Source organism: Cololabis saira, chromosome 19 (genome assembly GCF_033807715.1).
Source record: "Cololabis saira isolate AMF1-May2022 chromosome 19, fColSai1.1, whole genome shotgun sequence".
NCBI classification, from domain to species: domain Eukaryota; kingdom Metazoa; phylum Chordata; class Actinopteri; order Beloniformes; family Belonidae; genus Cololabis; species Cololabis saira.
The window spans coordinates 5,123,173-5,150,217 of record NC_084605.1 but is presented as its reverse complement, the minus strand read 5'-3'; the positions used below and the strand labels follow the sequence as shown (position 1 = coordinate 5,150,217).

General features: G+C 39.4%; 1 protein-coding gene across 1 annotated transcript in view; it reads left to right on the top strand.

Annotated features, from left to right (window-relative positions):
• LOC133419754 (unconventional myosin-XV-like) overlaps positions 1 to 27,045 on the top strand; it is a 93,660-nt gene that overhangs the window by 5,618 nt on the left and 60,997 nt on the right. Inside the window, 14 exon segments of the mRNA XM_061709168.1 lie at positions 177 to 241; positions 320 to 383; positions 1,879 to 1,988; positions 2,060 to 2,134; positions 4,398 to 4,491; positions 5,053 to 5,156; positions 7,113 to 7,176; positions 7,329 to 7,442; positions 9,018 to 9,179; positions 10,642 to 10,755; positions 10,832 to 10,890; positions 18,586 to 18,709; positions 18,824 to 18,919; positions 22,958 to 23,089. Coding sequence (XP_061565152.1) covers positions 177 to 241; positions 320 to 383; positions 1,879 to 1,988; positions 2,060 to 2,134; positions 4,398 to 4,491; positions 5,053 to 5,156; positions 7,113 to 7,176; positions 7,329 to 7,442; positions 9,018 to 9,179; positions 10,642 to 10,755; positions 10,832 to 10,890; positions 18,586 to 18,709; positions 18,824 to 18,919; positions 22,958 to 23,089 — 1,377 coding nt within the window.

The window sequence follows — 27,045 nt, the reverse complement described above, 5'->3', positions numbered from 1 at the left end:
CTAGGGCGACGCTAAAGAGCCGCATGCGGCTCTAGAGCCGCGGGTTGCCCACCCCTTGGCTTGACTGGACTAAACTGGACTGGACTGGACTGGACTGGACTGGACTGGACTGGACTGGACTGGACTGGACTCGGCTTGGTTCCTGAGCTCACCTCCACCCATGTCCCCCCCGTCAGGTTTTGATGCCCCTCACCAGCGGAGCAGTGGAGGTGGACGAGGTGGAGGATCTGTCCCAGCTAGAGTAAGTTCACCCATGCACACGCACACGTGGTGTTGCTACCGGTCACGGTGTTTCAGCTCTGCTGGTGGATGTTTGCAGAGAGGTTTCCGAGAGCTCCGTGCTGCTGAACCTGAAGAAGAGGTTTCAGCGGGACTACGTCTACGTAAGTTACACCTTCCAACATTTCCAGTTTCCACGAGGAAGCATGAGGATGTCTGAGATAAATGTACATCCTTGATAGGTGTTGAAGACTTCTATCTTCTCCGTATGTTCCTGGAGTTGCTGCTGTATCTTTGACAAACATGCTTTTTAAACACCTGGAAGGTAAAGGAACCATTGCCCAACTTTTATTTATTGACTTCTGTTCTGCTTTTAATACGATCCAACCCATATTTTAATAGAAACACTTTTAGACCAGTTTAATCTGGGCAAAAACTTGTGGGCAGGGTGTTAAACTTTTTAACTGATAGGACACAAAGAGGGTAATAATGTCTGACCAGATTTGTACCTCCACTGGATTCCCCCAAGGCTGTTCTTTCCCCTCTTTTGTTTATTCTTTATATTAATATGAGTAGAGTAGCAGGGAAGACAGATGCATCTTTAAGTATATGCAGATGACCCTGTCCTCGTCAACCTGCTGAGGGACGATGAGACGGGCCATGGTCCAATCGTCCAGGACTCTGTGGATTAGTGCGAGCAGTCCTTCCTTCAACTAAAGATCTCAAAAACAAAAAATATGCATGTGGACTTCAGGAGACTCACCAATGACAAGGAACAAATCAGCGTCAAAGGTCCGGCAGTGGAATGTGTGGACAAGTACAAATATCTTGGGACCAATATAGACGGCAAACTGTGTTTTGTGGAAAACTGTGAGACCGTCTATAAAAAGGCGAACCAACGTCTACGCTGCTTAAGGAAGCTGTCCTCTTTTCACATTGATAAAAAGCTGCTCACCATGTTCTATAGATGTTTTATTGAATCTATAATCTCTTTTAGCTAGCTTAGTGTCCTGGTTTGGCAACGAACCCCTAAATAAAAACTCGCCTAATCAAAGGTGGGCCAGTGAGCTAATTGGAGACTCAACTTAGAAGCCTCTTTAATGGGCAGCTACAGAGACTAGCTGAGTCTAAAGGAGTTTTAAATGAGTTCTAAAAGCGTTTTAAAGGAGTTTTAAAGAGTTTAAAGAGTTTAAAAGAGTTTTAAATAGTTTTAAAGGAGTTTAAAAGAGTTTTAACAGAGATTTAAAGGAGCTTTAAACGAGTTTTAAATTGTTTTAAAGGAGTTTAAAAGAGTTTAAAAAGAGTTTAAAGGACTTTTAAAGGGTTTTAAAGGAGTTTAAAAGAGTTTTAAAGAGTTTCAGAGTTTTAAAGGAGTTCAAAAGAGACTAGCTGAGTCTGAAGGAGTTTTAAATGAGTTTTAAAAGCGTTTTAAAGGAGTTTAAAAAGAGTTTAAAGGAGTTTTAAAGAGCCTCATATCCCGCCCTCTTCACGCCCACTTTTTAGCATAAATGCATATGGATGAGCCTACTGAGCATGCGCAGTGGCTTCCTGCAGCCTGTTTGGCATCAGAAATCTTCCTCTCTCAAATATTTGTTCTCCTGCCTGGCCCTGATACTCTTCCGTAGACTAGCAGCGTGTGCTTGGACTGGTTTCTTGCAGACGTACATTGGAAACATGCTGCTGAGTGTGAACCCGTTCAAGCCTCTGCACGTGTTCACGGAGGAGACGAGGCAGAAGTACAAGGACCAGGAGCGGCGCAGCCTCCCACCGTGAGGAAACATGTTCAGGCTTCCCCCCCAGAGCCTCCTCGTGCCTGACATGCTGCTGTTCTCCTCTGCAGCCACGTGTACGCCATCGCCGACGCCACCTTCCACCTGTCGCAGGACGCCCCCCAGGAGCAGTGCATCATCATCAGGTGCAGCCAGTTTCCCACCCGAGTCCCAACTCAGAGGACTCTAGGTGCTCTGAGTTCACTGTTTTTTTCATTGATATGTGTAAAATTCTGTTCCTAGACCCATTTACACACTGGTGTGAATTAATCCGCCTCTGAAAATAGTTCCTCTGGAGCAGGGGTCGGCAACCCGCGGCTCTAGAGCTGCATGCGACTCTTTAGCGCTGCCCTAGTGGCTCCTGGAGCTTTTTAAAAAATGTTTGACCTTTTTTTCCTTTTTTTTTCTTCTTTTCTTTTTCCTCTTTTTTTCTTCCTTCCTCTTTCCTTTTTAATCTCGACATTTGAACTTTTTTCTCGACATTTCGACTTTTTTCTCAACATTTTGATTTTTTTCTCGACATTTCGACTTTTTTCACAAAATTTTGACTATTTCCTCAACATTTCAACTTTTTTCTCAACATTGTACACAACATTAACCTTGACATTCCGACTTTTTTCTCGAAATTCCAACTTTTTTCTCGAAATTCCGACTTTTTTCTCGACATTTCGACTTTTTCTCGAAGTGCATAATGAAAAAAAAATCTTCCCCCTGTTCTAACTAATATAGAAACACGCAGCATGTGTTGCCTTCATTCTAAGGCTTATACAAGACTTTTCATTTTTTGTGGCTCTAGACATATTTGTTTTTTGTGTTTTTGGTCCAATATGGCTCTTTCAACATTTTGTATGGAAGCCCATAGGGGACTTTATTCAAATGCAAATGTAATTCCACAATAGCATTATAATTTTCCACATATAAAGCTGGCCCGGGTAGAAAGCATGGAGGAAGTGACGTCATAACTGAGGCCCCGCCTTGACGAGAAAAGTGACAGTTTCCATTTTCAAATTGAATATTGTCCCTAAAAGCACGTTGTAATATGTAAATGTAAAATGGAATAGACTAGGGGGCGCTGTTTTTCCTATTGCATTTCAATATAGTCCTTTTTTCAGCAGTTTCAGTCTTTGTAAATTAAATGTGAAATGCCCTTGTCATTTGAACATTCAAGTTGTTAGAAAATTGCATTTTAATTTGAATTTTGTCCAACAAAGAGCTTGGTGACATTTAAATGTAAATGCATTAGCCTGGGGGCGCTGTTTCTCTTATTGCATTTGAAAATTGTCCTCTGTAAATCAGGTTAAATCTTTCAAAATGAAATGTGAAACAGCTTTTCCATTTTCATTTTAATATTTTCATAGAATGCCCATACAAGTATGTGAAAATGAAAATGAAAATTGAATTATTGCATTTTAATTTCATTTTTGTCCCAAATAACTCATGCATATGTGGAAAATTATAATGCTATTGTGGAATTACATTTGCATTTGAATAAAGTCCCCTATGGGCTTCTATAATTTTGGGTTGCCGACCCCTGCTTCGAGTTTACATGGAAATAGTCATTCTGAATTGAGGTTTACATGGAAAACACGTTTGATCGGCTTTATCGGAATTAAGTTTAATTCGGAATGGCCATTTTCATTCGGAATTAGGTGTTTGCATGGTAATGTTTACTCATTTTAAATTGGATTTAGTTTTAATTCCGAATTAAAGAGGAATTAAACTTCCCATGTAAACGCACTGCATGTAAACACCTAATTCCAAATGAAAATGGCCATTCCGAATTAAACTTAATTCCGAAGTAAGTGGCTGGTTTATTCCGATTTTAAATCCGAATAGAATAATTCTGCGATCATGTAAACACTCATTCCTCATTAAATTAATTCCGGTCTTTCTTTCCGCTCGTTCCCTCGCCCGTCTGTCTCCATGACACTTTTATTCCACTCTGGGCTGGTTTTCCAAACAAAGTTTCCAGATGCAGCAGCAGTAAACGCTGGTCAAGAGCAGAGACCATTTATTTAATTAATAGAAATAATTAAAAGAACTGATGGAAACAGGAAACATAAAAATGGTGAGCTTTTCAAAGTTGTAGCAGCTAAGTTTGTTTTTCTTCCGGTAGTTTAACTTCCTGTCCCCCCCCTATCCAATCAGAACCTTCCCAACCCCCAGACCTGGAGAGGAATTGGAGAAAGACCATCAAACGTGTTTTCCATGTAAACCTCAATTCAGAATTACTATTTCCATGTAATCTCGAAAGAAAATTGTTTAATTCTGAATTATTGAATTCTGAATTAAAAAACATCATGTAACCGTGGCCAGTGACTCCTGTTGGAGTAGATTTGGGTTCCTGGAACCGTTGGAGCGTTTCTAACGGGACATGTGAGGTGTTTTTACACTGTCTGGTTCCTACAGCGGGCAGAGTGGTTCAGGAAAGACCGAGGCCACCAAGCTGGTCGTCCACTACCTGAGCACCACGTACCAGGGCGGGAACAAGGACCTCCGGCAGGTGAGGCCAGTCCCCTACACCCACACACAGCAGAGCAAATGGTTCATTCTAACTGTGAAACTGTGTGGAAACACTGAAGCATAAATTAAAAATGGGCAACTTCCTGTTGGGTTTCGGCCATGACGCCAAGAGACTTTTCTTTAAGTTGCGACATGATACAGGTGTGTAGCGATTTTCGTGCATGTACGTCAAACCGTATCGTGGGGCTCGAGGCACAAAGTTTTCTAGGGGGCGCTGTTGAGCCGTTAGGCCACGCCCATTAATGCAAACCATTAAATATCACATTTTCCGCCAGGCCTGACTTGGTGCAAAATTTGGTGACTTTTTGGGCACGTTTAGGGGGCAAAAAGGCCCTCATTTAGTCGGAAGAAAAACGAGAAAAATAAAAATGAGAACAAGATCAACAATTCCTTAAATTTCAATACAACATCCCTGATAGACTATAAAACCATATCTTTTTAAATGCTGTTTAATCAAGTTACTTAAACTCAAATGGTATGAAAACATGGTCAGATAAGACAGAGTTGTGAGGAAACGTTCTGCTCTCTCTTCCCGGACAAGCCCATGGACGTTTTCCCCGTCTTGGAAAGCTTTGGGAACGCCAAGACCATCCTCAACAACAACTCCAGTCGCTTCGGGAAGTTCCTGCACATCCACATCCTCCAGTAAGTCCACCAGTTAGTGTCCACGAGGACCAGGACACCTGTCTACAGGTGGACAAGTGTCCATGAGGACCAGGACACCTGTCTACAGGTGGACATGAGGACCAGAACACCTGTTTACAGGTGGACAAGTGTCCACGAGGACCAGGACACCAGTCTGCAGGTGGACATGAGGACCAGGACACCTGTCTACAGGTGGACACCTCTCTGAGAGTTACACTAACCACTGGATTGAAGTGATTGAATCAAAATATTATGAAATTAAATCTTAAGTTAAGGCTCCATTTTTGTCCAGAACAGTTTCATTAGTTGTTTTTTTCCACTACTTTTTCATTGTAAGTTTGATATTTTTTAAGAAAAGACAGATACATCACAAAATTAAATTATCCATCCATCCATCGTCTGCCGCTTATCCGTTCCCGGGTCGCGGGGGCAGCAGCCTCAGCAGAGATGCCCAGACTTCCTTCACCCCAGACACTTCCTCCATCTCTTCCTCCAGCTCTTCCGAGGGGAGTCCGAGGCGTTCCCAGGTCAGCCGAGAGACATAGTCTCTCCAGCATGTCCTGGGTCTTCCCCGGGGTCTCCTCCCGGTGGGAAATGCCTGGAACATCTCCCTAGGGAGGAGGGACATGCCTGGAACACCTCCCTAGGGAGGCATCCAGGAGGCATCCGATACAGATGTCCAAGCCACCTCAGCTGACTCCTCTCAATGTGAAGGAGCAGTGGCTCGACTCCGAACTCCTCCCGGGTGACCGAACTCCTCACCCTATCTCTAAGGGAGCGTCCAGCCACCCTGCGGAGGAAACTCATCTCTAAGGGAGCGTCCAGCCACCCTGCAGAGGAAACTCAACTTGCTTGTATCCGCGATCTCGTCCTTTCGGTCACTACCCAAAGTTCATGACCATAGGTGAGGGTAGGGGCGTAGATTGACCGGTAAATCGAGAGCTTCGCCTTTCGACTCAGCTCCCTCTTCACCACGGCGGTCCGGTACACCGACCGCATAACTGCGGACGCTGCACCGATCCGTCTGTCAATCTCACGCTCCATCGTTCCCTCACTCGTGAACAAGACCCCAAGATACGTGAACTCCTCCACCTGAGGCAGGACTTCTCCCACCCACCCGGAGAAGGCACGCCACCCTTTTCCGGTGGAGAACCATGGCCTCGGTCTTGGAGGTGCTGATTCTCATCCCTGCCGCGTCGCACTCGGCTGCAAACCGCCCCAGCTCATGCTGGAGGTCCCGGTCCGATGAAGCCAACAGGACAACATCATCCGCAAAAAGCAGAGATGAAATCCTGAGGTTCCCAAACCGGATCCCCTCCGGCCCCTGGCTGCGCCTAGAAATCCTGTCCATAAAAATTATGAACAGGACCGGTGACAAAGGGCAGCCCTGCCGGAGTCCAACATGCACCGGGAACAAGTCTGACTTACTGCCGGCAATGAGAACCAGACTCCTGCTCCGATCATATAGAGACCGGACAGCCCTTAGTAGAGGGCCCCGGACTCCATACTCACTCAGAACCCCCCACAGAATGGCACGAGGGACACGGTCAAATGCCTTCTCCAGATCCACAAAGCACATGTAGACTGGTTGGACAAATTCCCATGAAACCTTGAGCACCCTGCGGAGGGTATAGAGCTGGTCCAGTGTTCCACGACCGGGACCAAACCGGCATTGTTCCTCCTGAATCCGAGGTTCAACTATCGGCCGTAATCTCCTCTCCAGTACCCTGGAGTACCCTAAAATAACGATAACATTTTTCAAAACTGTTTTATCGCATTTGTTTGGTTTTTAAGGATTCTGTTGAACCATAAATCAGAATCGGTCTGACTTCATTTCAGCGACGGTGGGTTTTTTCTCTCTGTGATGGAAGATACCAACAACTTTGACCGGTGATGCTCGTATTCATGTCCTGTTTGGCTGCAGTTCTGACTCTTGTGTCTCCTCCTGGTTGACAGAGGAGTTGTCGTAGGAACGTCGTTGTCCAAGTATCTTCTGGAGAAGTCCAGGATTGTCTTTCAGGTGAGTGACATCAGAGACCTTTTCTTCTATCCATGGCAGCAAGTCCGAGTGTCCAGTTTTCAGGTGGGAGTCGGGGGGAAACTCTGCAGCGGCGACGCTGCCGGCTCAGCCTCCAGTCAAACCTCAGTGTTTCTGTCTCATCCATCATGCAGGCCAGTGAAGAGAGGAACTTCCACGTGTTTTATGAACTGCTGGCAGGTTTGAACGACTGGGACAAACAGGAGTTGTATCTGCAGGGAGCCGAGACCTACTACTACCTGAACCAGGTACATCACCCTGGCAACTCAAGCTGCTTTCATCAACCAAAATTAGGACTAAATATCGTCGTCAATGAACCTTTATCACCTGAGGAAAACGAGATCCAACGAAAATGCTGGTCATGTATGGAGGATTTTTAGTGTCAAAATTAAATAAATAAATACATCATTAATTAATTAAAATGGGAATTAAATATATCATTAATTAATTAAATGATTGATTAATTAATTAATTAAAATTGGAATTAAATATGTTATTAATTAATTAAAATACAATTCATTTTAAGTAAACATTTTTTTCATTATTTCAGTATTTAATTAATTAATGACACATTTAATTAATGATTTCGTGTTGCGTGTGAATCATGAAATGCCAAACTCTCAGTTTCACTCGTATTTTTTTACTTTAAATGAATTGTATTTTAATAATGAATTAAATATTTCATTCCAATTTTAATTAATTAATGACACATTTAATTAATTAATGACACATTTAATTAATTAATTACACATTTAATTTCAATTTTAATTAATTATACATTTAATTAATTAATTATATTTTTAATTCCCATTTTAATTAATTAATGAAACAAAGTAATGAATTATGTATTTATTTATTTAATTTTGGCATTAAAATCCTCCATAGTCATGTGATGATAACTATAATTAAATACATTATATATATTATAGAGGGATAAAAACCAGACTAAAATGTAGATTACAACATAAAAACTCTAAAATGTGTCTTCATTTTCGTAGACTAAAATGAGACGAAATGTTCTAACAAAGATCCTTAATGTCCATGTTTTCAGTAGTTTCTCTGGTTTAATGTCCATGTTTTCAGTAGTTTCTCTGGTTTAATGTCCATGTTTTCAGTAGTTTCTCTGGTTTAATGTCCATGTTTCCAGTAGTTTCTCTGGTTTAATGTCCATGTTTTCAGTAGTTTCTCTGGTTTAATGTCCATGTTTCCAGTAGTTTCTCTGGTTTAATGTCCATGTTTTCAGTAGTTTCTCTGGTTTAGTTCTGCTGGGTGACGTTAGTCCTCAATCCCAGTCGCTGCAGCAGGAATCAGATCCAGAATCAGCTGCAGAGTTAGAGGCTGATGCCGTTAACACAGAGCTCTAGTTAACGTCAATTAAAAACAAAGTTACATAGAGAAACGCAGGGATCTGCTCTGGGGCTGGAGAAGAAGAAGAAGATCCATCTTTGGAAACACTTTCCTACATAGACGTGGAAAAGAAAACCCAATGTGTCGTTGAAAAAGAAAAAGATGGGGAGAAATGTGGAAAAATAAATATGTTGTAAACTCAAATTAGAGTCTTCTGTATCTGGAATGAATGTATTCTTGAGTCTAAAAGGTAACAATAATATAATAATAAGATAACCTTGTTTGAATTGTAAACTGGGTTTGGCTAAATACAATCTTTGACTAAAATGAGACCAAAATGCTCAGACTTTTAGTCGACTGAAACTTGACACGGCTAAAAGGAGAATGAATGTGACTAAAACTAAAATGTTAGCTTTACCCAAAGACTAGACTCAACCTGAAATTGAAAACACTAGTTGGGTCTTGTGCTGCTGCAGGGGGGCGGCTGTGACCTGAGGGGGAAACAGGACAAGCAGGACTTCCAGCTGCTGCTTCAGTGCCTGGAGACCATCGGCCTGCACGCTGATCAGATCTCCACCGTCTGGGCCGTCCTGTCCTCCATCCTGCAGCTCGGCAACATGTGCTTCAGCTCCTACGAGGTTTGTTTGCAGCGGAGAAGACGAGCTGGATCAGAAACGGCTTCCTCCAGATCAGGGGTCGGAAACCCGCGGCTGAAGAGCCGCATGCGGCTCTTTAGCGCCGCCCTAGTGGCTCCTGGAGCTTTTTTAAAAATGTTTGACCTTTTTTTTTTTTTTTCCTTGTTTGTTTTTTCTTTTTTTTCTTCTTTTTTTCTTTTTTTTCCTTTTTTCTCTTTTTTTCTTCTTTTTTTTCCTTTTTTTCTCTTTTTTCTTCCTTTTTCCTTTCCGTTTTAATCTCGACATTTTGACTTTTTTCTCGAAATTTTGACTTTTTTCTCGAAATTTTGACTTTTTTCTCAACATTTCGACTTTTTTCTCGAGATTGTACTTCAACATTAATCCCGACATTCCGACTTTTTTCTCAACATTTCGACTTTTTTCTCAACATTTCGACTTTTTTCTCAACATTTCGACTTTTTTCTCGAAATTTCGACTTTTTTCTCAACATTTCGACTTTTTTCTCGAAATTTCGACTTTTTTTCTCAACAATTCATCTTTTTTCTCGAAATTTTGACTTTTTTCTCGACATTTCGACTTTTTTCTCGAAATTTCGACTTTTTTTCTCAACAATTCGTCTTTTTTCTCGAAATTTTGACTTTTTTCTCAACATTTCGACTTTTTTCTCGAAATTTCGACTTTTTTTCTCAACAATTCGTCTTTTTTCTCGAAATTTTGACTTTTTTCTCAACATTTCGACTTTTTTCTCGAAATTTCGACTTTTTTTCTCAACAATTCGTCTTTTTTCTCGAAATTTTGACTTTTTTCTCGACATTTCGACTTTTTTCTCGACATTTCAACTTTTTTCTCGAAATTTTGACTTTTTTCTCAACATTTCGACTTTTTTCTCGAAATTTCGACTTTTTTTCTCAACAATTCGTCTTTTTTCTCGAAATTTTGACTTTTTTCTCAACATTTCGACTTTTTTCTCGAAATTTCGACTTTTTTTCTCAACAATTCGTCTTTTTTCTCAAAATTTTGACTTTTTTCTCGAAATTTCAACTTTTTTCTCGAAATTGTTTATATAACATTAATCTCGACATTTCAACTTTTTTCTCAACATTTCGAATTTTTTCTCAACATTTCCACTTTTTTCTCAACATTTCAATTTTTTTCTCGAAATTTCAACTTTTTTCTCGAAATTGTTTATTCAACATTAATCTTGACATTTCGACTTTTTTCTCAACAGTTCGACTTTTTCTCGAAGTGCATAATGAAAAAAAAAATCTTCCCCCAGTTATAACTAATATAGAAACATGCAGCATGTGTTGTCTTCATTCTAAGGCTGATACAAGACTTCATTTTTTGCGGCTCCAGACATTAGTTTTTTGTTACTTTGGTCCAATATGGCTCTAAAACATTTTGGGTTGCCGACCCCTGCTCCAGATCTTCCTGGTGGCTGATATCGGTCCTGTTGGTGTTTCAGAGCGAGTCCTTCGAGGTGGCCCGTATCTTCAGCGAGGCTGAGACCAGGAGGGTGGGCTCCTTACTGCAGGTGTCGTCCGAGGCGCTGCAGACGGTCATCACCCACAGAGTCACGGTCAGTGCAGGCTCTGCAGGTCTTTAGACATCAGGTGGTGAGAATTGAATGACATCCAACGGCTTTATGTTGGCAGGAAACCACCTACGACAGGATCTACTGCCCTCTCTCTGTCGAAAGTGCCATAGAATCACGGTAGGAACTAAATGTCGACGGAACTAAATTGGGTTAGGGTTATTTTTAGATTTTAGAGAAGAATTGCACATATACACATCTTTCATGTTCATCGTTCACGTTGTACTGAACATGTATCCGACTTTAAGCTGCTGTAAAACCCAAATTTCCCCTCTGGGGATCAATAAAGCACTATATTGTCTTATCTTTGTCAATGTAAGAAAATATAATACAAATATATGAAAAAATGTATAAAAAATTAAAGCTGCAAGCAGCGATGAACGGGCCCTCGCGCATGCAATTTTCACCAATTATGGTCAAGGACTCAAAACCGAGTTAGATGACACCACCCACGACTCTTTATATCAAACCATTCAAATGTTATGGCAGAAAGTAGGAACTATGAAATATCGACCAATCAGAAGAAGGGGCGGGGCTAAATCATGCCAATGAAGGTCAAGTACTCAAAACCATGTCCGATGACACCACCCACGACTCTTTATGTCAAACCATTCAAAAGTTATTGAAGAAAATAGGAACTATTACATATAGACCAATCAGAAGAAGGGGCAGGGCTAATTTGCACCAATTATGTTCAAGGACTCAAAACCGAGTCCGATGACACCACCCACGACTCTCTATGTCAAACCATTCAAAAGTTACGGCAGAAAGTAGGAACTATCAAATATAGACCAATCAGATGAAGGGGGGCGCGCTTTTTGGCATCTATCGTCGCCACGGTAACGCTTTTGACTGAGAAAAGTAATGCGCGTCGTCGCAGGATGGAGACGCACATTTTTTTTTTTTTTTTTTTTTTAATTGTGATAAAGTCCTTTATTTTCTGTAATGCAAAATTTTTTTTTTTTTTTTTTTTTTTTATTGATCTTTTTATAAGAAACAACATACACTTAAAACATGGAAACGTGTAGTCAAACAGACGCATTGTACATTGTCTCCTTTTTTTTTTTTTTTTTAAACACACAAAACCTAACAAAGGAACAGAGTCTCTGTAGCGTTAAAAATTAAATAAACAGATGAGCAAGAAATGAAACTGGAAATAAATAAAACATAAAAAAAAACAAATTAAGGAGATGAAAAGAAAATTAAGGGAGGGGGAGGGGGTCAGTCGGTGGGTAGAGTCTTCAACGCGGTAAAGTGGTCTATGAACGATTGCCATTTGTGAATGAATTTAGCTGAGTTGCCTTTTACAGAGTATCTCACCTTCTCCAATTTAAGAAAAAACATAACATCACTAAGCCAAATAGAAATAGACGGGGACCTGGGGGATTTCCATAAAAGTAAGATACGACGTCTTGCTAAAAGGGATGTGAAAGCCAATACTTCTGACTGTGTGTGGCTGATATGTGAGGAGTCAACAGAGAGTCCGAATATTGCTAAGAGAGGGGCCATAACAACTTTTTTACCCAGAACTTTAGACATGATCACAGAATAATCACTCCAAAATTTCTGTAACCTAGGACAGGAGAAAAACATATGACTTAAATTGCAGGGAGAACCCTGGCATCTGTCGCATAAGTCTGCAACATTCGGATATATTTCCGATAATCGGGATTTTGATAGGTGGGCTCTATGCAGCACCTTAAATTGAATAAGTTCTAGTCTAGCGCAAGGCGTGCTAGATCGTATGCTACGGATAGCTTTATCCCACAGCTCCCCTGTGAAGTCGAGGCCCAACTCTCGTCCCCAACCCTCCCGAGCTTTATCTACAGAATGATCATCAAATGTCATACACAGTGCATATATCTTAGATATCAGAGACTTTTGACTGAGTTTCATAGTTAGAAGATCATCCCACGGTTGGTTCGCAGGAAGGGAGGGGAAGCATGGAAACAAAGCAGAGGCGCAGTGTCGAAGCTGGAAGTAGCGAAACAAATGGGAGGCAGGCAAATTGAACTTTGACCTCAGATCTGAGAATGTGGAAAAGATACCATCCTTATATAGATCCCTGAAGTGCTTAATGCCCCGGTTGTACCAAATCATAAAAGTGGTGTCTATTAGTGATGGAGGGAACAGATGATTCTTAGTAACAGGTGTATAGATGGATGGAGAAGCAAATTTAAAGTGGCGCCTAAACTGTGACCAAATCTTAAGGGAGGAAAGCACCACAGGGCTATTTGTAAACTTAGAGGGATTCAATGGTAAAGAGGAGGAGAGTAGGGCCGTTACAGAGGATGAAGAGAGTGACTGAGCCTCCAATCTGCACCATAATAACTCAGGAGACTGAAGCCAATAAATTAGTTTGTGAATATGCGCTGACCAATAGTAAAGCATAAAGTTTGGTAGTGCTAGACCCCCATTAAATTTAAATTTTTGGAGAAGCGAATACCTCACTCTGGGTGTCTTACCGGCCCATAAAAAGTTGGAAACAATTTGGTCAAGTGATTTAAAAAAAGATTTTGGTAGAAATAAAGGAGTGCATTGGAACAAAAAAAGAAATTTAGGCAATACAGTCATTTTCACTGTGTTAATTCTTCCTATCAGCGACAGTGGTAGGGAGTTCCACCTCTGTAAGTCCGCCTTCACTTGAGTTACCAGTGAGGAAAAATTAGCGGTGAAAAGAGAGGGCAGAGTGCGGGTCACATTAATCCCTAAGTATCTAAAGCCTGACGGGTTGAGTTTAAAAGGGATATCAGATTGTTTGAGTTGTAAAGCAGAGGAGTTTATGGGGAAGCATTCACACTTGTTAAGATTGACCTTATAGCCGGAGAAGGATCCATAATTATTCAACAGAGATAATATTGGTGCAATGCTGGTTAAAGGGTCAGATACATATAAAAGGAGGTCGTCTGCATAAAGTGACAATTTGAGTTCCACATTGGACCTAGAGACTCCGCGAAATAGAGGAAGAGTTCTTAGAGCAATTGAAAGTGGTTCGACGGATAGAGCGAATAGCAAAGGGGAGAGAGGGCAGCCCTGTCTCGTGCCACGTGATAATGTAAAATAAGTGGAGTAGTTGTCATTGGTGTGAATGCTGGCCTGAGGGGAAGTGTAAAGAAGTCTAATCCACGATATAAACCTGTGTCCAAATCCGAATTTATGAAGTGTTGCAAAAAGATAGTTAAATTCGACACGATCAAACGCTTTTTCAGCATCAATTGCGATAACAACTTCAGGGAGTGGAGAAGAATCTTTAGAGAGAATCACATTAAGAAGTGTACGAACATTATAAAAGAGCTGGCGTCCCTTGATGAAACCATTCTGCTCCTCAGATATGATGCTAGGAAGGATCTTATCAAGACGAATTGCTAGTGCTTTGGCTAAAATTTTGACATCCACATTCAGTAAAGACAAGGGCCTGTAAGAAGTGCATGATTCAGGGTCCTTGTCCTTCTTCAAAAGGAGGGCAATGGACGCCTGCATTAAAGAGGGAGGCAATGAGCCATGATCAAGGGACTCATTGTACATTGAAAGTAAAAGGGGGGCTAATTTGTCTTTGAATTTTTTGAAAAACTCAGCTCCGAACCCATCGGGACCAGGGGCCTTGTTGCTTTGCGTAGCTTCAATGGCGGCAGCAATTTCTTGCAAGCTGAAAGGAGCATCGAGGCCATTAGCCACATCCAAATTAATAGTAGGGACAGTGATATTATCAAGAAAGGAGGTCATTTCTGCTGTGTCAAGTGGAGATTCTGACTCATAGAGAGAGGAGTAGTATGACTTAAAAATTGTGTTGATGGCGATTGGATCGGTGGTAAGTGTGCCATTAGAATCTCTAATGCTGGGAATCAGTCTCGATGTTGCTTGCCTTTTTAATTGGTGAGCCAATAACCTGCTTGGTTTATCGCCGTGTTCATAATAGTTGGCATGAGCGCGTAATAGGAGCCGTTCAGAATCGGCTGTCGCTATAAGATCGAATTTTGACTGCAAATCAAGCCGTTGTTTCAGTAAACTCGGACTTGGGTTAACTGAGTTTAGTCTGTCTGTGTCCTGAATTTTAGATGTGAGCTCCTGTAATTTAGCCCTGCGGATTTTACTGGCGTATGCTGAATAAGAGATAATCTGTCCTCGCAAATATGCTTTGAGTGATTCCCATACTAGCGAAAAACTGGTAGAGTCTGTTTTGTTTAATGCAATGAAATCATCTATTGAAGCAGATATAGAAACATTAAATGCATCGTCGGATAAAAGCAATGGATTAAACCTCCAGGGAGAAGAAAAACGGGGGCGCTCAGACCATGTTATATTCAAAGTTAGAGGGGCGTGATCCGAAATAACAATTGGGTGGTATACGACAGAAGTAACTTTGGGGAGAAGAGAGCCATCAACAAAAAAATAGTCAATACGTGAATATGACTGATGTACTTGAGAAAAAAAAGAGAATTCCTTATCTCCAGGATGTGAGAACCTCCACGGATCAACAAGCCCGTTCTTGACTGTAAAATCGGTAATAGATTTTGACATAGAGGATTGAGTCAAAGTACGAGGATTCGAACGGTCCAAAGATGGATTAATAACACAATTCAGATCACCGCCCAGTATTGTAATATGCGTATTTAAGAAAGGGAGGTTGCCAAACAGCCTATCCGTAAAATTGGGGTCATCAAAATTAGGGGCATATATATTCACCAACAATACAGGGTTACAGTATAGAGTGCCCGCAACAATAAGATATCTACCATTCTTATCAGATATTGTCCTGGAGACGGAGAAATTGACTCTTTTGTTGATCAAAATTGCTACTCCTCTAGACCTAGAATCAAAATTTGAATGAAAAATATCACCCACCCAAGCTCGTTTGAGTCTGAAATGGTCTTTATTTCGCAAATGAGTTTCCTGAAGGAAAGCTATGTCAGTGTCTAAGCGTTTCAAATGTGAAAAAATCTTTGATCGCTTAATTGGATTATTCACACCTTTAACATTCCAGCTAGTGAATGTAATGTTTGATCCAGTATCAGGCTTGCGCAGATTACGATCGCTCATAGGCATTCTCTGAGAGAAAATAAGACCGACTCACCCACCACCAGAGGAGATATAAGGAAAAAAGGTAAAAGGGAAAACCAAAACAAACAAAACTCAGGAGTATATACATACCTACAGAGACAAAAAGCCAACATCCCATAACCCCCGCCCACCCACCCAACGCACATTAGATGATCCCATCCCCAAATGATGGAAACAGCCGTGCTGGCTTCGAAGGAAGCCATTCTCGAAAGGAGATGCTTTCGACTGTAAAGCTAGATACAAAAACGAAAACAAAATTAGCTCCTGCAGAGTTAAAACCTTAAAAAAAAAAAAAAAAATATGAGGCATATGAAACCAACAATCTGAGCCATTCTGACGATCGCTGTCTTGTCAGGGTAACAACAAACGTTAATTAAAATTAAGGAGAACTTTGGCCTATAGAACAATGATATATACATATATGTACTCGCACACCCACACAGACACGCACACACATGCACACAATTTAAGCAAAGACAGGGGTGCGTGCATATTTTCTAATCAAGGCATCATACCAGAGAAATGATTAGGCCTTCAATTTTAAACGGTGTTGTTCCCATTGATAGTTAGAAGAGAAAAAAAAAAAATAAATAAAAATTGATAAATAAATAAAAAAAAAAAAAAAAAAAAAATTAAAAAAAAAAAAAAAAAAAAAAAAAAAAAATTACGACATAAAGTCCCATTTTCTGAATTGACTCAGTCACTCACCCCGGGCCAGAGTCCCGCATGGAGGCATACGAAACCAACAATCTGAGCAATTCTGACGATCGCTGTCTTGTCAGGGTAACAACAAACGTTAATTAAAATTAAGGAGATCTTTGGCCTATAGAACAATGATATATACATATATGCACTCGCACACCCACACAGACACGCACACACATGCACACAATTTAAGCAAAGACAGGGGTGTGTGCATATTTTCTAATCAAGGCATCATACCAGAGAAATGATTAGGCCTTCAATTTTAAACGGTGTTGTTCCCATTGATAGTTAGAAGAGAAAAAAAATAAATAAAAATTAATAAATAAATAAAAAAAAATAAATAAATAAAAAAATTAAAAAAAAAAAAAAAAAAAAATGTACGACATAAAGTCCCATTTTCTGAATTGACTCAGTCACTCACCCCGGGCCAGAGTCCCGCATGGACAGCAAGCTGGATAAATCGTCCCAGAAAATTAGCTGGTAGTCACTTTTTTTATTTTCCTGATGAATGCCAGGGCTTCATCTGGCGACGTGAAGTCACGCTGCTGGCCATCATGGGTTACACGCAGCCGGGCGGGGTACAGCAATCCATACCGGACTCCTTCAATCTCCCGCAGCTGACGGCGCACGTCATTAAAGGCAGCGCGCGCCCGCGCTTTCTTGGCTGTGTGATCCGGGAACACGGAGATGCTCATACCCCGGACTTTGATCCGCTGCCGCTCTCTCGCCTTTCTCAGGATGTCAGCGCAGTCGGTGTAATAATGGAGCCTTGCCACTATTGCGCGGGGCCGCTCCCCGGTCTTCGGTCTCGGCATGAGGGTGCGGTGGGCTCTGTCCACCACCGGCTCTGCGTCGAGGGAGAAGGCTTCCGCCAGGAGCCTGGAAACACCTGCTGCAGATGAAGAGTCAGGATCCTCCTCCGGGACGCCAATAATCCGCAGGTTCTGCCGACGGGACCTTGACTCCAAATCCTCGCATCTGTCCTCCAGCCTCACATATTCTTTCGACAAGTGATCAACTTTTTTCTGGAGAGCAACGATGTCATCTGAGCAGCTTGAGAGCGAGAGCTCGATCCCAGCGACCGTGGCTGCGAGACCCGCGACGTCCGCCTTCATGGAGGAAATACTGCCAGAAAGATCAGCTTTAAGGGAAAGCAGCTCGGACTTAATGGACGTTAAATTCTCGTTCAGTGCTTGCTGAAGCTCTGACCTAAATACAGCCGCAACATCATTGCGAAGAGCGGAGAGAAGTTCGGTTTTAAGCCGGCTGAACTCCGCGGCTGGAACCTGCGCAGCGCAGGTGCTCTCCGGAGGAGGGGAATCACCGCGGGGCGAGGAGACAGCATGAGCAGCAGGCCGCGGGTTAGCTGGAGGGTTATTCCCCGCTTTGAAGGACTTTGGAGGCATTTCCGTGGTAAGTCGTCGAAGTAACCGCGTTGAAAATAGGTTAGTTAAAACCAAAGCCGTGGGAGTGATACAAAAAGTGCCAATAAATGCTGAATTAAAATTAACTCTGCAGGAGCTCCGCTAATTACGTCTCACCCCATGTAAAGCTAAGCCGGACGGAGACGCACATTTTGATGTATAACACACCTGGGTGCACGTTACGGTTCGGGCGAAGAAGCGGCCGAAGAAATGGCATAAATTCAAATTGGCCGACTTCCTGTTGGGTTTTGGCCATGGCGCCAAGAGACTTTTCTTTAAGTTGCGACATGATACAGGTGTGTACCGATTTTCGTGCATGTACGTCAAACCGTATTGTGGGGCTTGAGGCACAAAGTTTTCTAGTGGGCGTTGTTGAGCCATTAGGCCACGCCCATTAATGCAAACCATTAAATATCACATTTTTCGCCAGGCCTGGCTTGGTGCAAAATTTGGTGACTTTTGGGGCACGTTTAGGGGCAAAAAGACCCTCATTTCGTCAGAAAAATAAAATCGAGAAAAATTTGGAAAAAAAAAAACTAAAACGAGAAAAATTCCTACAGATACAATACTTTACGTGTGAAAAGTGATCTGAGGGGTAAACCTGGGTTCTGCTCTTCTTCTCGCCCAGAGATGCCATAGCCAAAGCTTTATACTCCGTGTTATTTGACTGGCTGTTGGAGCAGATCAACGACTGGCTCAGTCCGTCAGAGATGGACGGCACCGTGGGGGTTCTGGACATCTACGGCTTCGAGGTACAGTAGGTCTGGAAACCTCCGAGGAAACCTCTGAGGAAACCTCAGAGGAACTGGACGATGCTTCCTCCGTTACGGGGGTTAGTTTCATGCTGTCTCTGTGTCCGTGTGCAGGATCTGGGGGTCAACAGCTTCGAGCAGCTGTGCATCAACTTCGCCAACGAGCAGCTGCAGCATTTTGTGAACAAGGCGGTGATTTCTCAAGAGCAGGTCAGTGGTTCAACCAGGAGCCCCACAACTAGCGTTGCCACCTTTCAGAAATAGAAATAAAGTACGCCCCGATTCCAGCAAAAAAAAAGTAATGGCAGAAAATAGGATCTATCAAATATCGACCAATAAGCAACTAGTATCACTTCCTGTTTAACGTTGAAGTTGGACGCGGCGCCACGGCCACACCATTTCACGAAAACTCACGATTTTGATAACTTTTCATCGTTAACGTCTTTTGTGTCTCCTGAGCGAGTTTTATGTCGAACAGACGATCCTGCTAGGAGGAGTTCGTTAAAGTACGACACGTGAAAATGGCATAAATTGCGCCAAAATGACACGATTAATTCAAAATGGCCGACTTCCTGTTCGGTTTCGGGCATGGCGCCAAGAGACTTTTCTTTAAGTTGTGACATGATACAGGTGTGTACCGATTTTCGTGCATGTACGTCAAACCGTATTGTGGAGCTTGAGGCAGAAAGTTTTCTAGGGGGCGCTGTTGAGCCGTTAGGGACGCCCGATTCCAGCAGCTCAGGCGCCAAAAAAAAGGGACATCCCTAAACTTCTAAAATGCATAGAAATGTGTTTTATTTTATATGAAAAAAACAAAATGCTCTGATTTAAAGTTTAAAGTGCTTTAATAGCATTGAACTTGTACAGACAACCAACCAGACTAGTAACTGAAATATCCTCCTATGCTATGTATGTCCACATCAGCCAAGATGTATAATATAGCTACAGGTAAAGAATATGGTGTAAAAGGTCATTTATTTCAATAATTCAACTACAATATGGTGTAAAAGGTAATTTATTTCAATAATTCAACTACAATATGGTGTAAAAGTTAATTTATTTCAATAATTCAACTAGAATACGGTGTAAAAGTTAACTTATTTCAATAATTCAACTAGAATATGGTGTAAAAGTTAATTTATTTCAATAATTCAACTAGAATACGGTGTAAAAGTTAATTTATTTCAATAATTCAACTAGAATACGGTGTAAAAGTTAATTTATTTCAATAATTCAACTAGAATACGGTGTAAAAGTTAATTTATTTCAATAATTCAACTAGAATATGGTGTAAAAGGTAATTTATTTAAATAATTCAACTAGAATATGGTGTAAAAGTTAATTTATTTCAATAATTCAATTAGAATATGGTGTAAAAGTTAATTTATTTCAATAATTCAACTAGAATATGCTGTAAAAGTTCATTTATTTCAATAATTCAACTAGAATATGGTGTAAAAGTTCATTTATTTCAATAATTCAACTAGAATATGATGTAAACGTTAATTTATTTCAATAATTCAACTAGAATATGGTGTAAAAGTTAATTTATTTCAATAATTCAACTAGAATATGGTGTAAAAGGTAATTTATTTCAATAACTCAACTTAAAAGGTGAAACTAATACATTACATAGTCTCATTACATGCAAAGCAAGATATGTTAAACCTGTATTTGTTATAATTTTGATGATTGAATTGTTTATTGATTTAAAAAAATATTCACATTTTTTGAGATTTTTTTTATTTGGGGTTTTCATAATCATCATCAAAATTATAACAAATAAAGGCTTGAAATATCTCACTTTGAATGTAGTGGGAAATAATATATTTGTTTCACCTTTAGTTGAATTTACTACGAATTAAGTTTTGCAATATATTCAAATTTTCCGACCTTCACCTGTATATTATGACATCAATAAATAAGAGCATAATATGTGTCCGTATTGGTTCAATACGGAACGCAACTTTTCATTTCCAATTACGTAACAAATCCGTATTTCAAGGGACGGGTGGCGACCCTACCCACAACCGACATCTCTGAGAAACACGACTAGGCCTGCAGTCTGGGGGACGACAGTTCAGTTGGGAGAGTTTAGGGACTTTTAAAGGAATTTAAAATTCTTTCAATGAAGAGTTTGACTATGTCTTACGATGGAGTATTAGAGCCAAACTAAGCCAAAAAAAATGTGGAAATTACGAGAATAAAGTCATAATAATATGAGAATAAAGTCGTAAAATTCCGAGAATAAAATCATAATGTTGCGAGAATAAAGTCGTAATATAATGAGAATAAAGTCGTAATATTACGGGAATAAAGTCGTAATATTACGAGAATAAAGTGTTGTGAATTGTTTTATTATTAGGAATTCAAACAGATAATTCCTGTTTACTTAAAGCTGTTAAATGTTAAAATGCTGTTAAAAGTTAAAATATGTAAGATGCACTATTTACATTATTTACAGTTTATTTACATTAAGTATTTACAGTTTATTTACAGTTATTTACAGTAAAGTGAACATGAACATAAACGTTAAATGGATTGTACTGAAAATACCCTATTTCCGGTTTCAAATGGAAATGCTTTTATTTTGAAGTCTGCAGGAAATGGTCTAACGTGTGTTAACCGTTAGCTTTAGACTCTAACTGACTGCTGAAGACGTTTTTTGTAAGCTGCAACTTGTTTTGAGGAGAATAAATGTCCGATATTAAAGCCACACATTCTGGTTATTGAGAAGAAGCTTCTGCTCCACAACATAAAGTCGTAATTTATGAGAATAAAGTCGTAATTTATGAGAACTCTAAAGTCCTTATACTGATAATAATTCCATACTGATGTGCCAAAAGATTAAGTATTTACTTATTTGTGAAACTGATAACAAAATATAACTTCACAAGATGCTCAATATTCCTCATTTTAACACAGGGAGAAGAAGCTCTTCCTGTTAGAGTTCTCATAAATTACCACTTTATTCTCATAATATTACGACTTTATTCTCATAATATTATGACTTTATTCTCATAATATTATGACTTTATTCTCATAATATTATGGCTTTATTCTCATAATTTTACGACTTTATTCTCATAATATTACGACTTTATTCTCATAATTTTACAACTTTCTTCTCATAATATTATGACTTTATTCTCATAATATTATGGCTTTATTCTCATAATTTTACGACTTTATTCTCGTAATTTTACGACTTTATTCTCATAATATTAGGACTTTATTCTCATAATATTAGGACTTTATTCTCATAATATTACGACTTTATTCTCATAATATTACGACTTTATTCTTGCAACATTACGACTTTATTCTCATAATATTATGACTTTATTCTCATAATATTATGACTTTATTCTCGCAACATTACGATTTTATTCTCATAATATTACAACTTTATTCTCATAATATTACGACTTTATCCTCATAATATTAGGACTTTATTCTCATAATATTAGGACTTTATTATCATCATATTAAGACTTTATTCTCGTAATATTATGACTTTATTCTCATAATATTACGACTTTATTCTCATAATATTACGACTTTATTCTCGCAACATTACGACTTTATTCTTGCAACATTATGACTTTATTCTCATAATATTACCACTTTATTCTCATAATATTACCACTTTATTCTTGCAACATTATGACTTTATTCTCATAATATTACGACTTTATTCTCTAATATTATTCTAATATTACCACTTTATTCTCATAATATTACGACTTTATTCTTGCAACATTATGACTTTATTCTCGTAATTTTACGACTTTATTCTCATAATATTACGACTTTATTCTCATAATATTAGGACTTTATTCTCATAATATTACGACTTTATTCTCATAATAGTACAACTTTATTCTCATAATATTACAACTTTATTCTCGCAACATTATGACTTTATTCTCGTAATTTTACGACTTTAATCTCATAATATGGCTTTATTCTCGTAATTTCCCAACTTTTTTTGTCTTAGTTTGGCCCTAATACTCCATCGTAAAATCCAGCCACTGACACGAGAAAACATCCAGCAGGAACACTGTATTGTTGCTTTTTCCCCCGAGCAAAAGCAGAAAGACTCAATGAGTCTCTTTTTAAGCTGGAGGATGTTTAGTCACTTTAGGACATCCTGTCAACATGAAAGTACTATGACGCTATCTTTCGCAGCACTTTTGTAACCCCCCACACTTCCTCCGCTCCGGCGGTGTGTTGTGTTTCCTGCAGGACGAGTACGCTGCTGAACACATCCCCTGGTATCCGATGCCACTCAAGGACTTCCAGTCCTGCCTGGAGGTGATTTCCTCCCGGCCTCACGGCATCCTCCGTATCCTGGACGACCAGACCTGCCTCCCTCAGGTACCCGTTCTCCCACACACCCCAAGTCTTTCTGAACATTCATTAAGCCCTTTCACAATAAAACCACAACTTAAGGCTGAATATCCAAGAATTGCCCGTCTGGTGTATGGAGCCAAATCAAGGCCAAAAGTTTTGCTAATTTGAAAATAAAATTTGAACCTGAACATTTTTTTGTTTCAATTTTTTTTTTTTGCTATCAGATCTTTTTTTTCAGTTTCACATCTTTTTTTCAGTTTCACTTCTTTTTTTTCAGTTTCACATCTTTTTTTTCAGTTTCAAATTTTTTTTTTCAGTTTCAGACTTTTGGCCCCGATCTGGCGTGGGGGGCGTGGCATCAACTGAGAGGGGCGTGGCATCAACTGCGAGGGGCGTGGCATCAACTGAGAGGGGCGTGGCATCAACTGAGAGGGGCGTGGCATCATGAGTGACAGCAGAACAGAGAAGGCGGGGGACGTTCCTCAGTCATGTATCAGTAGAAGTATGATTCAACACTGTATATACACCATATTCACGTGATTGTCAGTGGAAAAAACTGATATTAGTGACACATTTCTGTTTAAAAAGCTGTTTTAGACCGTACTTGGAACCAATCGCAGAATAAAAGCAATAAACTATGCCAGACTGTACAGTTCAACAGCCACACTTTAAAGTTTGACATTTCCCACTTCCACATACTACCAAGTACGGTCTAAAACAGCTTTTTAAACAGAAATGTGTCACTAGTATCCGTTTTTTCCACTGCTAATCACGTGAATATGGTGTATATACAGTGTTGAATCATACTTCTACTGATAACTTCTGCAACCTACGTTTCCTGAAGGCAACATGACTGAGGAACGTCCCCCGCCTTCTCTGTTCTGCTGTCACTCATGATGCCACGCCCCTCTCAGTTGATGCCACGCCCCTCTCAGTTGATGCCACGCCCCCTACGCCAGATCGGGGCCAAAAGTCTGAAACTGAAAAAAAAAGATTTGAAACTGAAAAAAAGATCTAATACCGAAAAAAAAAAAATTGAAACTGTATAAAAGAATTTCAGGTTCAAATTTTATTTTCAAATTAGCAAAACTTTAGGCCTTGATTTGGCTCCATACTGGTGCTCCAAATGGTCTTCATCTCTGAAGACGGATGCATCATTTTACAGTTTCCTCCCTAGGAGACATGAGTCATGCTTGCACATCAAAAGATCCCAGCTGGTTAAGGAGTATTAATGGTGGTATTAAAGCTCCAGAATTCCAATCTATGATCGGCACATTTAGAGTGAACTGGATAAAAGCCTGTCTGTCACAACCAAACTCCATGTGGTTTCACATCCCAAGATCTTTGTTTGAGAAGATAGGATGTCTAGATTTAGTTTTGAAATGTAATTTTGATGTGAACAGGATCCCCATTACGTTGTCTAATTTTCACCAAAAAATACTTGGAAAAATTGTATTTGCCCACAACTTCTCTCTTCATATGTCAACTTTATGGAACAATAGAGTAATTAGAATTAGTAGAAAATCAGTATTTAAAAGTAATTGTTTTGATAAAGGCATTATATATGTAACTGACTTAATGGATAGTAAAGGGATTCTTTTAAGTTATACAGATTTCCAAAAAATCTCATCTCAATTTCAATTGTTCTCATAGAGAATTCAACAAAACATGTAACGTTATTCCTCTACCATTGTATTGAAGCCCAGCCAGAGTCAGCCCCTGTACAATCTTATTTTTATATTATTCGTTTATTTGTTATATTTGGTTTATGTTTTCTGCATGGAAAGGTTATGTTAATGCATTACATACGTTTTATGTTGCATTTTATGTTATGCTGCGGTACTGTGTTGTGTGATTGTAGAGAACGTGACAGCATGTACTTTATTGTGTGTGTGTGTGTGCGCGCGTGCACGCGGGGAGAGCGTCAACTAGGGTTGCCACCCGTCCCGTAAAATACGGAATTGTCCTTTATTTGAGAAAAAAATGTTGCGTCCCGTATTGAACTAATATGGGACGCGATTTGTCCCGTATTTTCATATCATATTCTAGTTGAATTATTGAAATAAATTAACTTTTACACCATATTCTAGTTGAATTATTGAAATAAATTAACTTTTACACCATATTCTAGTTGAATTATTGAAATAAGTTAACTTTTACACCATATTCTAGTTGAATTATTGAAATAAATTAACTTTTACACCATATTCTAGTTGAATTATTGAAATAAATTAATTTTTACACCATATTCTAGTTGAATTATTGAAATAAATTAACTTTTACACCATATTCTAGTTGAATTATTGAAATAAATTAATTTTTACACCATATTCTAGTTGAATTATTGAAATAAGTTAACTTTTACACCATATTCTAGTTGAATTATTGAAATAAATTAATTTTTACACCATATTCTAGTCGAATTATTGAAATAAGTTAACTTTACACCATATTCTAGTTGAATTATTGAAATAAGTTAACTTTTACACCATATTCTAGTTGAATTATTGAAATAAATTAATTTTTACACCATATTCTAGTTGAATTATTGAAATAAGTTAACTTTTACACCATATTCTAGTTGAATTATTGAAATAAGTTAACTTTTACACCATATTCTAGTTGAATTATTGAAATAAATTAACTTTTACACCATATTCTAGTTGAATTATTGAAATAAATTAACTTTTACACCATATTCTAGTTGAATTATTGAAATAAGTTAACTTTTACACCATATTCTAGTTGAATTATTGAAATAAATTAACTTTTACACCATATTCTAGTTGAATTATTGAAATAAATTAACTTTTACACCATATTCTTCACCTATGTATGTATATTATACATCTGGGCTGATGTGGACATACGTAGCATACGTAGCAGGAGGCTATTTCAGTTGCTATATGGTTGTCTGTCTCTACAGTCATGAAAGTTCAATGCTATTAAAGCATTTTAAACTTTAAATCAAAGCATTTTGTTTTTCATATAAAATAAACACATTTTTATTCAGTTTAGAAGTTTTAGGGCTTTTTTTTTTGGCTCCTGCGCTGCTGAAATCAGGGCGTCCCTTATTTCTATTTCTGAAAGGTGGCAACCCTAGCGTCAACGGTCCGTTTGGATGCAACGGGAGCCCGCGGGAGCGCGCATCGGCGGTTGAGAGTGAGAACAGCTGAGAGAAGTCGACGTCGTGTCCAGCAGAGAACTGTTGGTCTTTTAAGTTGTGACTTAAGTTGATAAGTAACGTTACTTATCCACAGAGAGGAGGACACCTCCTGAAGATTGGACTGTCATATACAGTAGTTTCAGTCGGAGTCTGCTGACTAGTTAAGTTGGGCTAGTCAGCCAGTTAGCTGCGTTAGCTCATGCTAAAGCTAAAGCATCCTCCCGCTCCCGGCTGAAACTCCGACGTCGGACAATCTGGGAAAGTCCCCCTGTCCTGAGGACCGGACCACCTGCCTGCCGACTGCGTTCATCAGCCCGTCACGCCCCCTTCTCATCCCGCACGGACCGCGGACCTCTCCCCCCTCCGTCTGAACAGCAGCGGGGCTCGGACGCCCCCAACGGCTGCAGACCCTCTAGTCAAGGGGCAACTTTATAAAAAGCCTCCGTTAAGACTTTTGCTCACATGTCTGGGTAAAGTTTGACAACTTTGGCAACTTTTTCTCAACATTTCCACTTTTTTTTTTTCTTGAAATTTCAACTTTTTTGCTCGACATTTTGAATTTTTTGCTCGACATTTTGAATATTTTGCTCTACATTTCGACTTTTTTTCTTGAAATTTCAACTTTTTTGCTCGACATTTCAACTTTTTTCTCGACATTTCGACTTCTTTTCCTTGACATTTCGACTTTTTTTTCTTGACATTTCGACTTTTTTCACAACATTTCGACTTTTTTCTCGACATTTCGACTTTTTTCTCGACATTTCAACTTTTTTCTCGACATTTCAACTTTTTTCTTTACATTTTGACTTTTTTC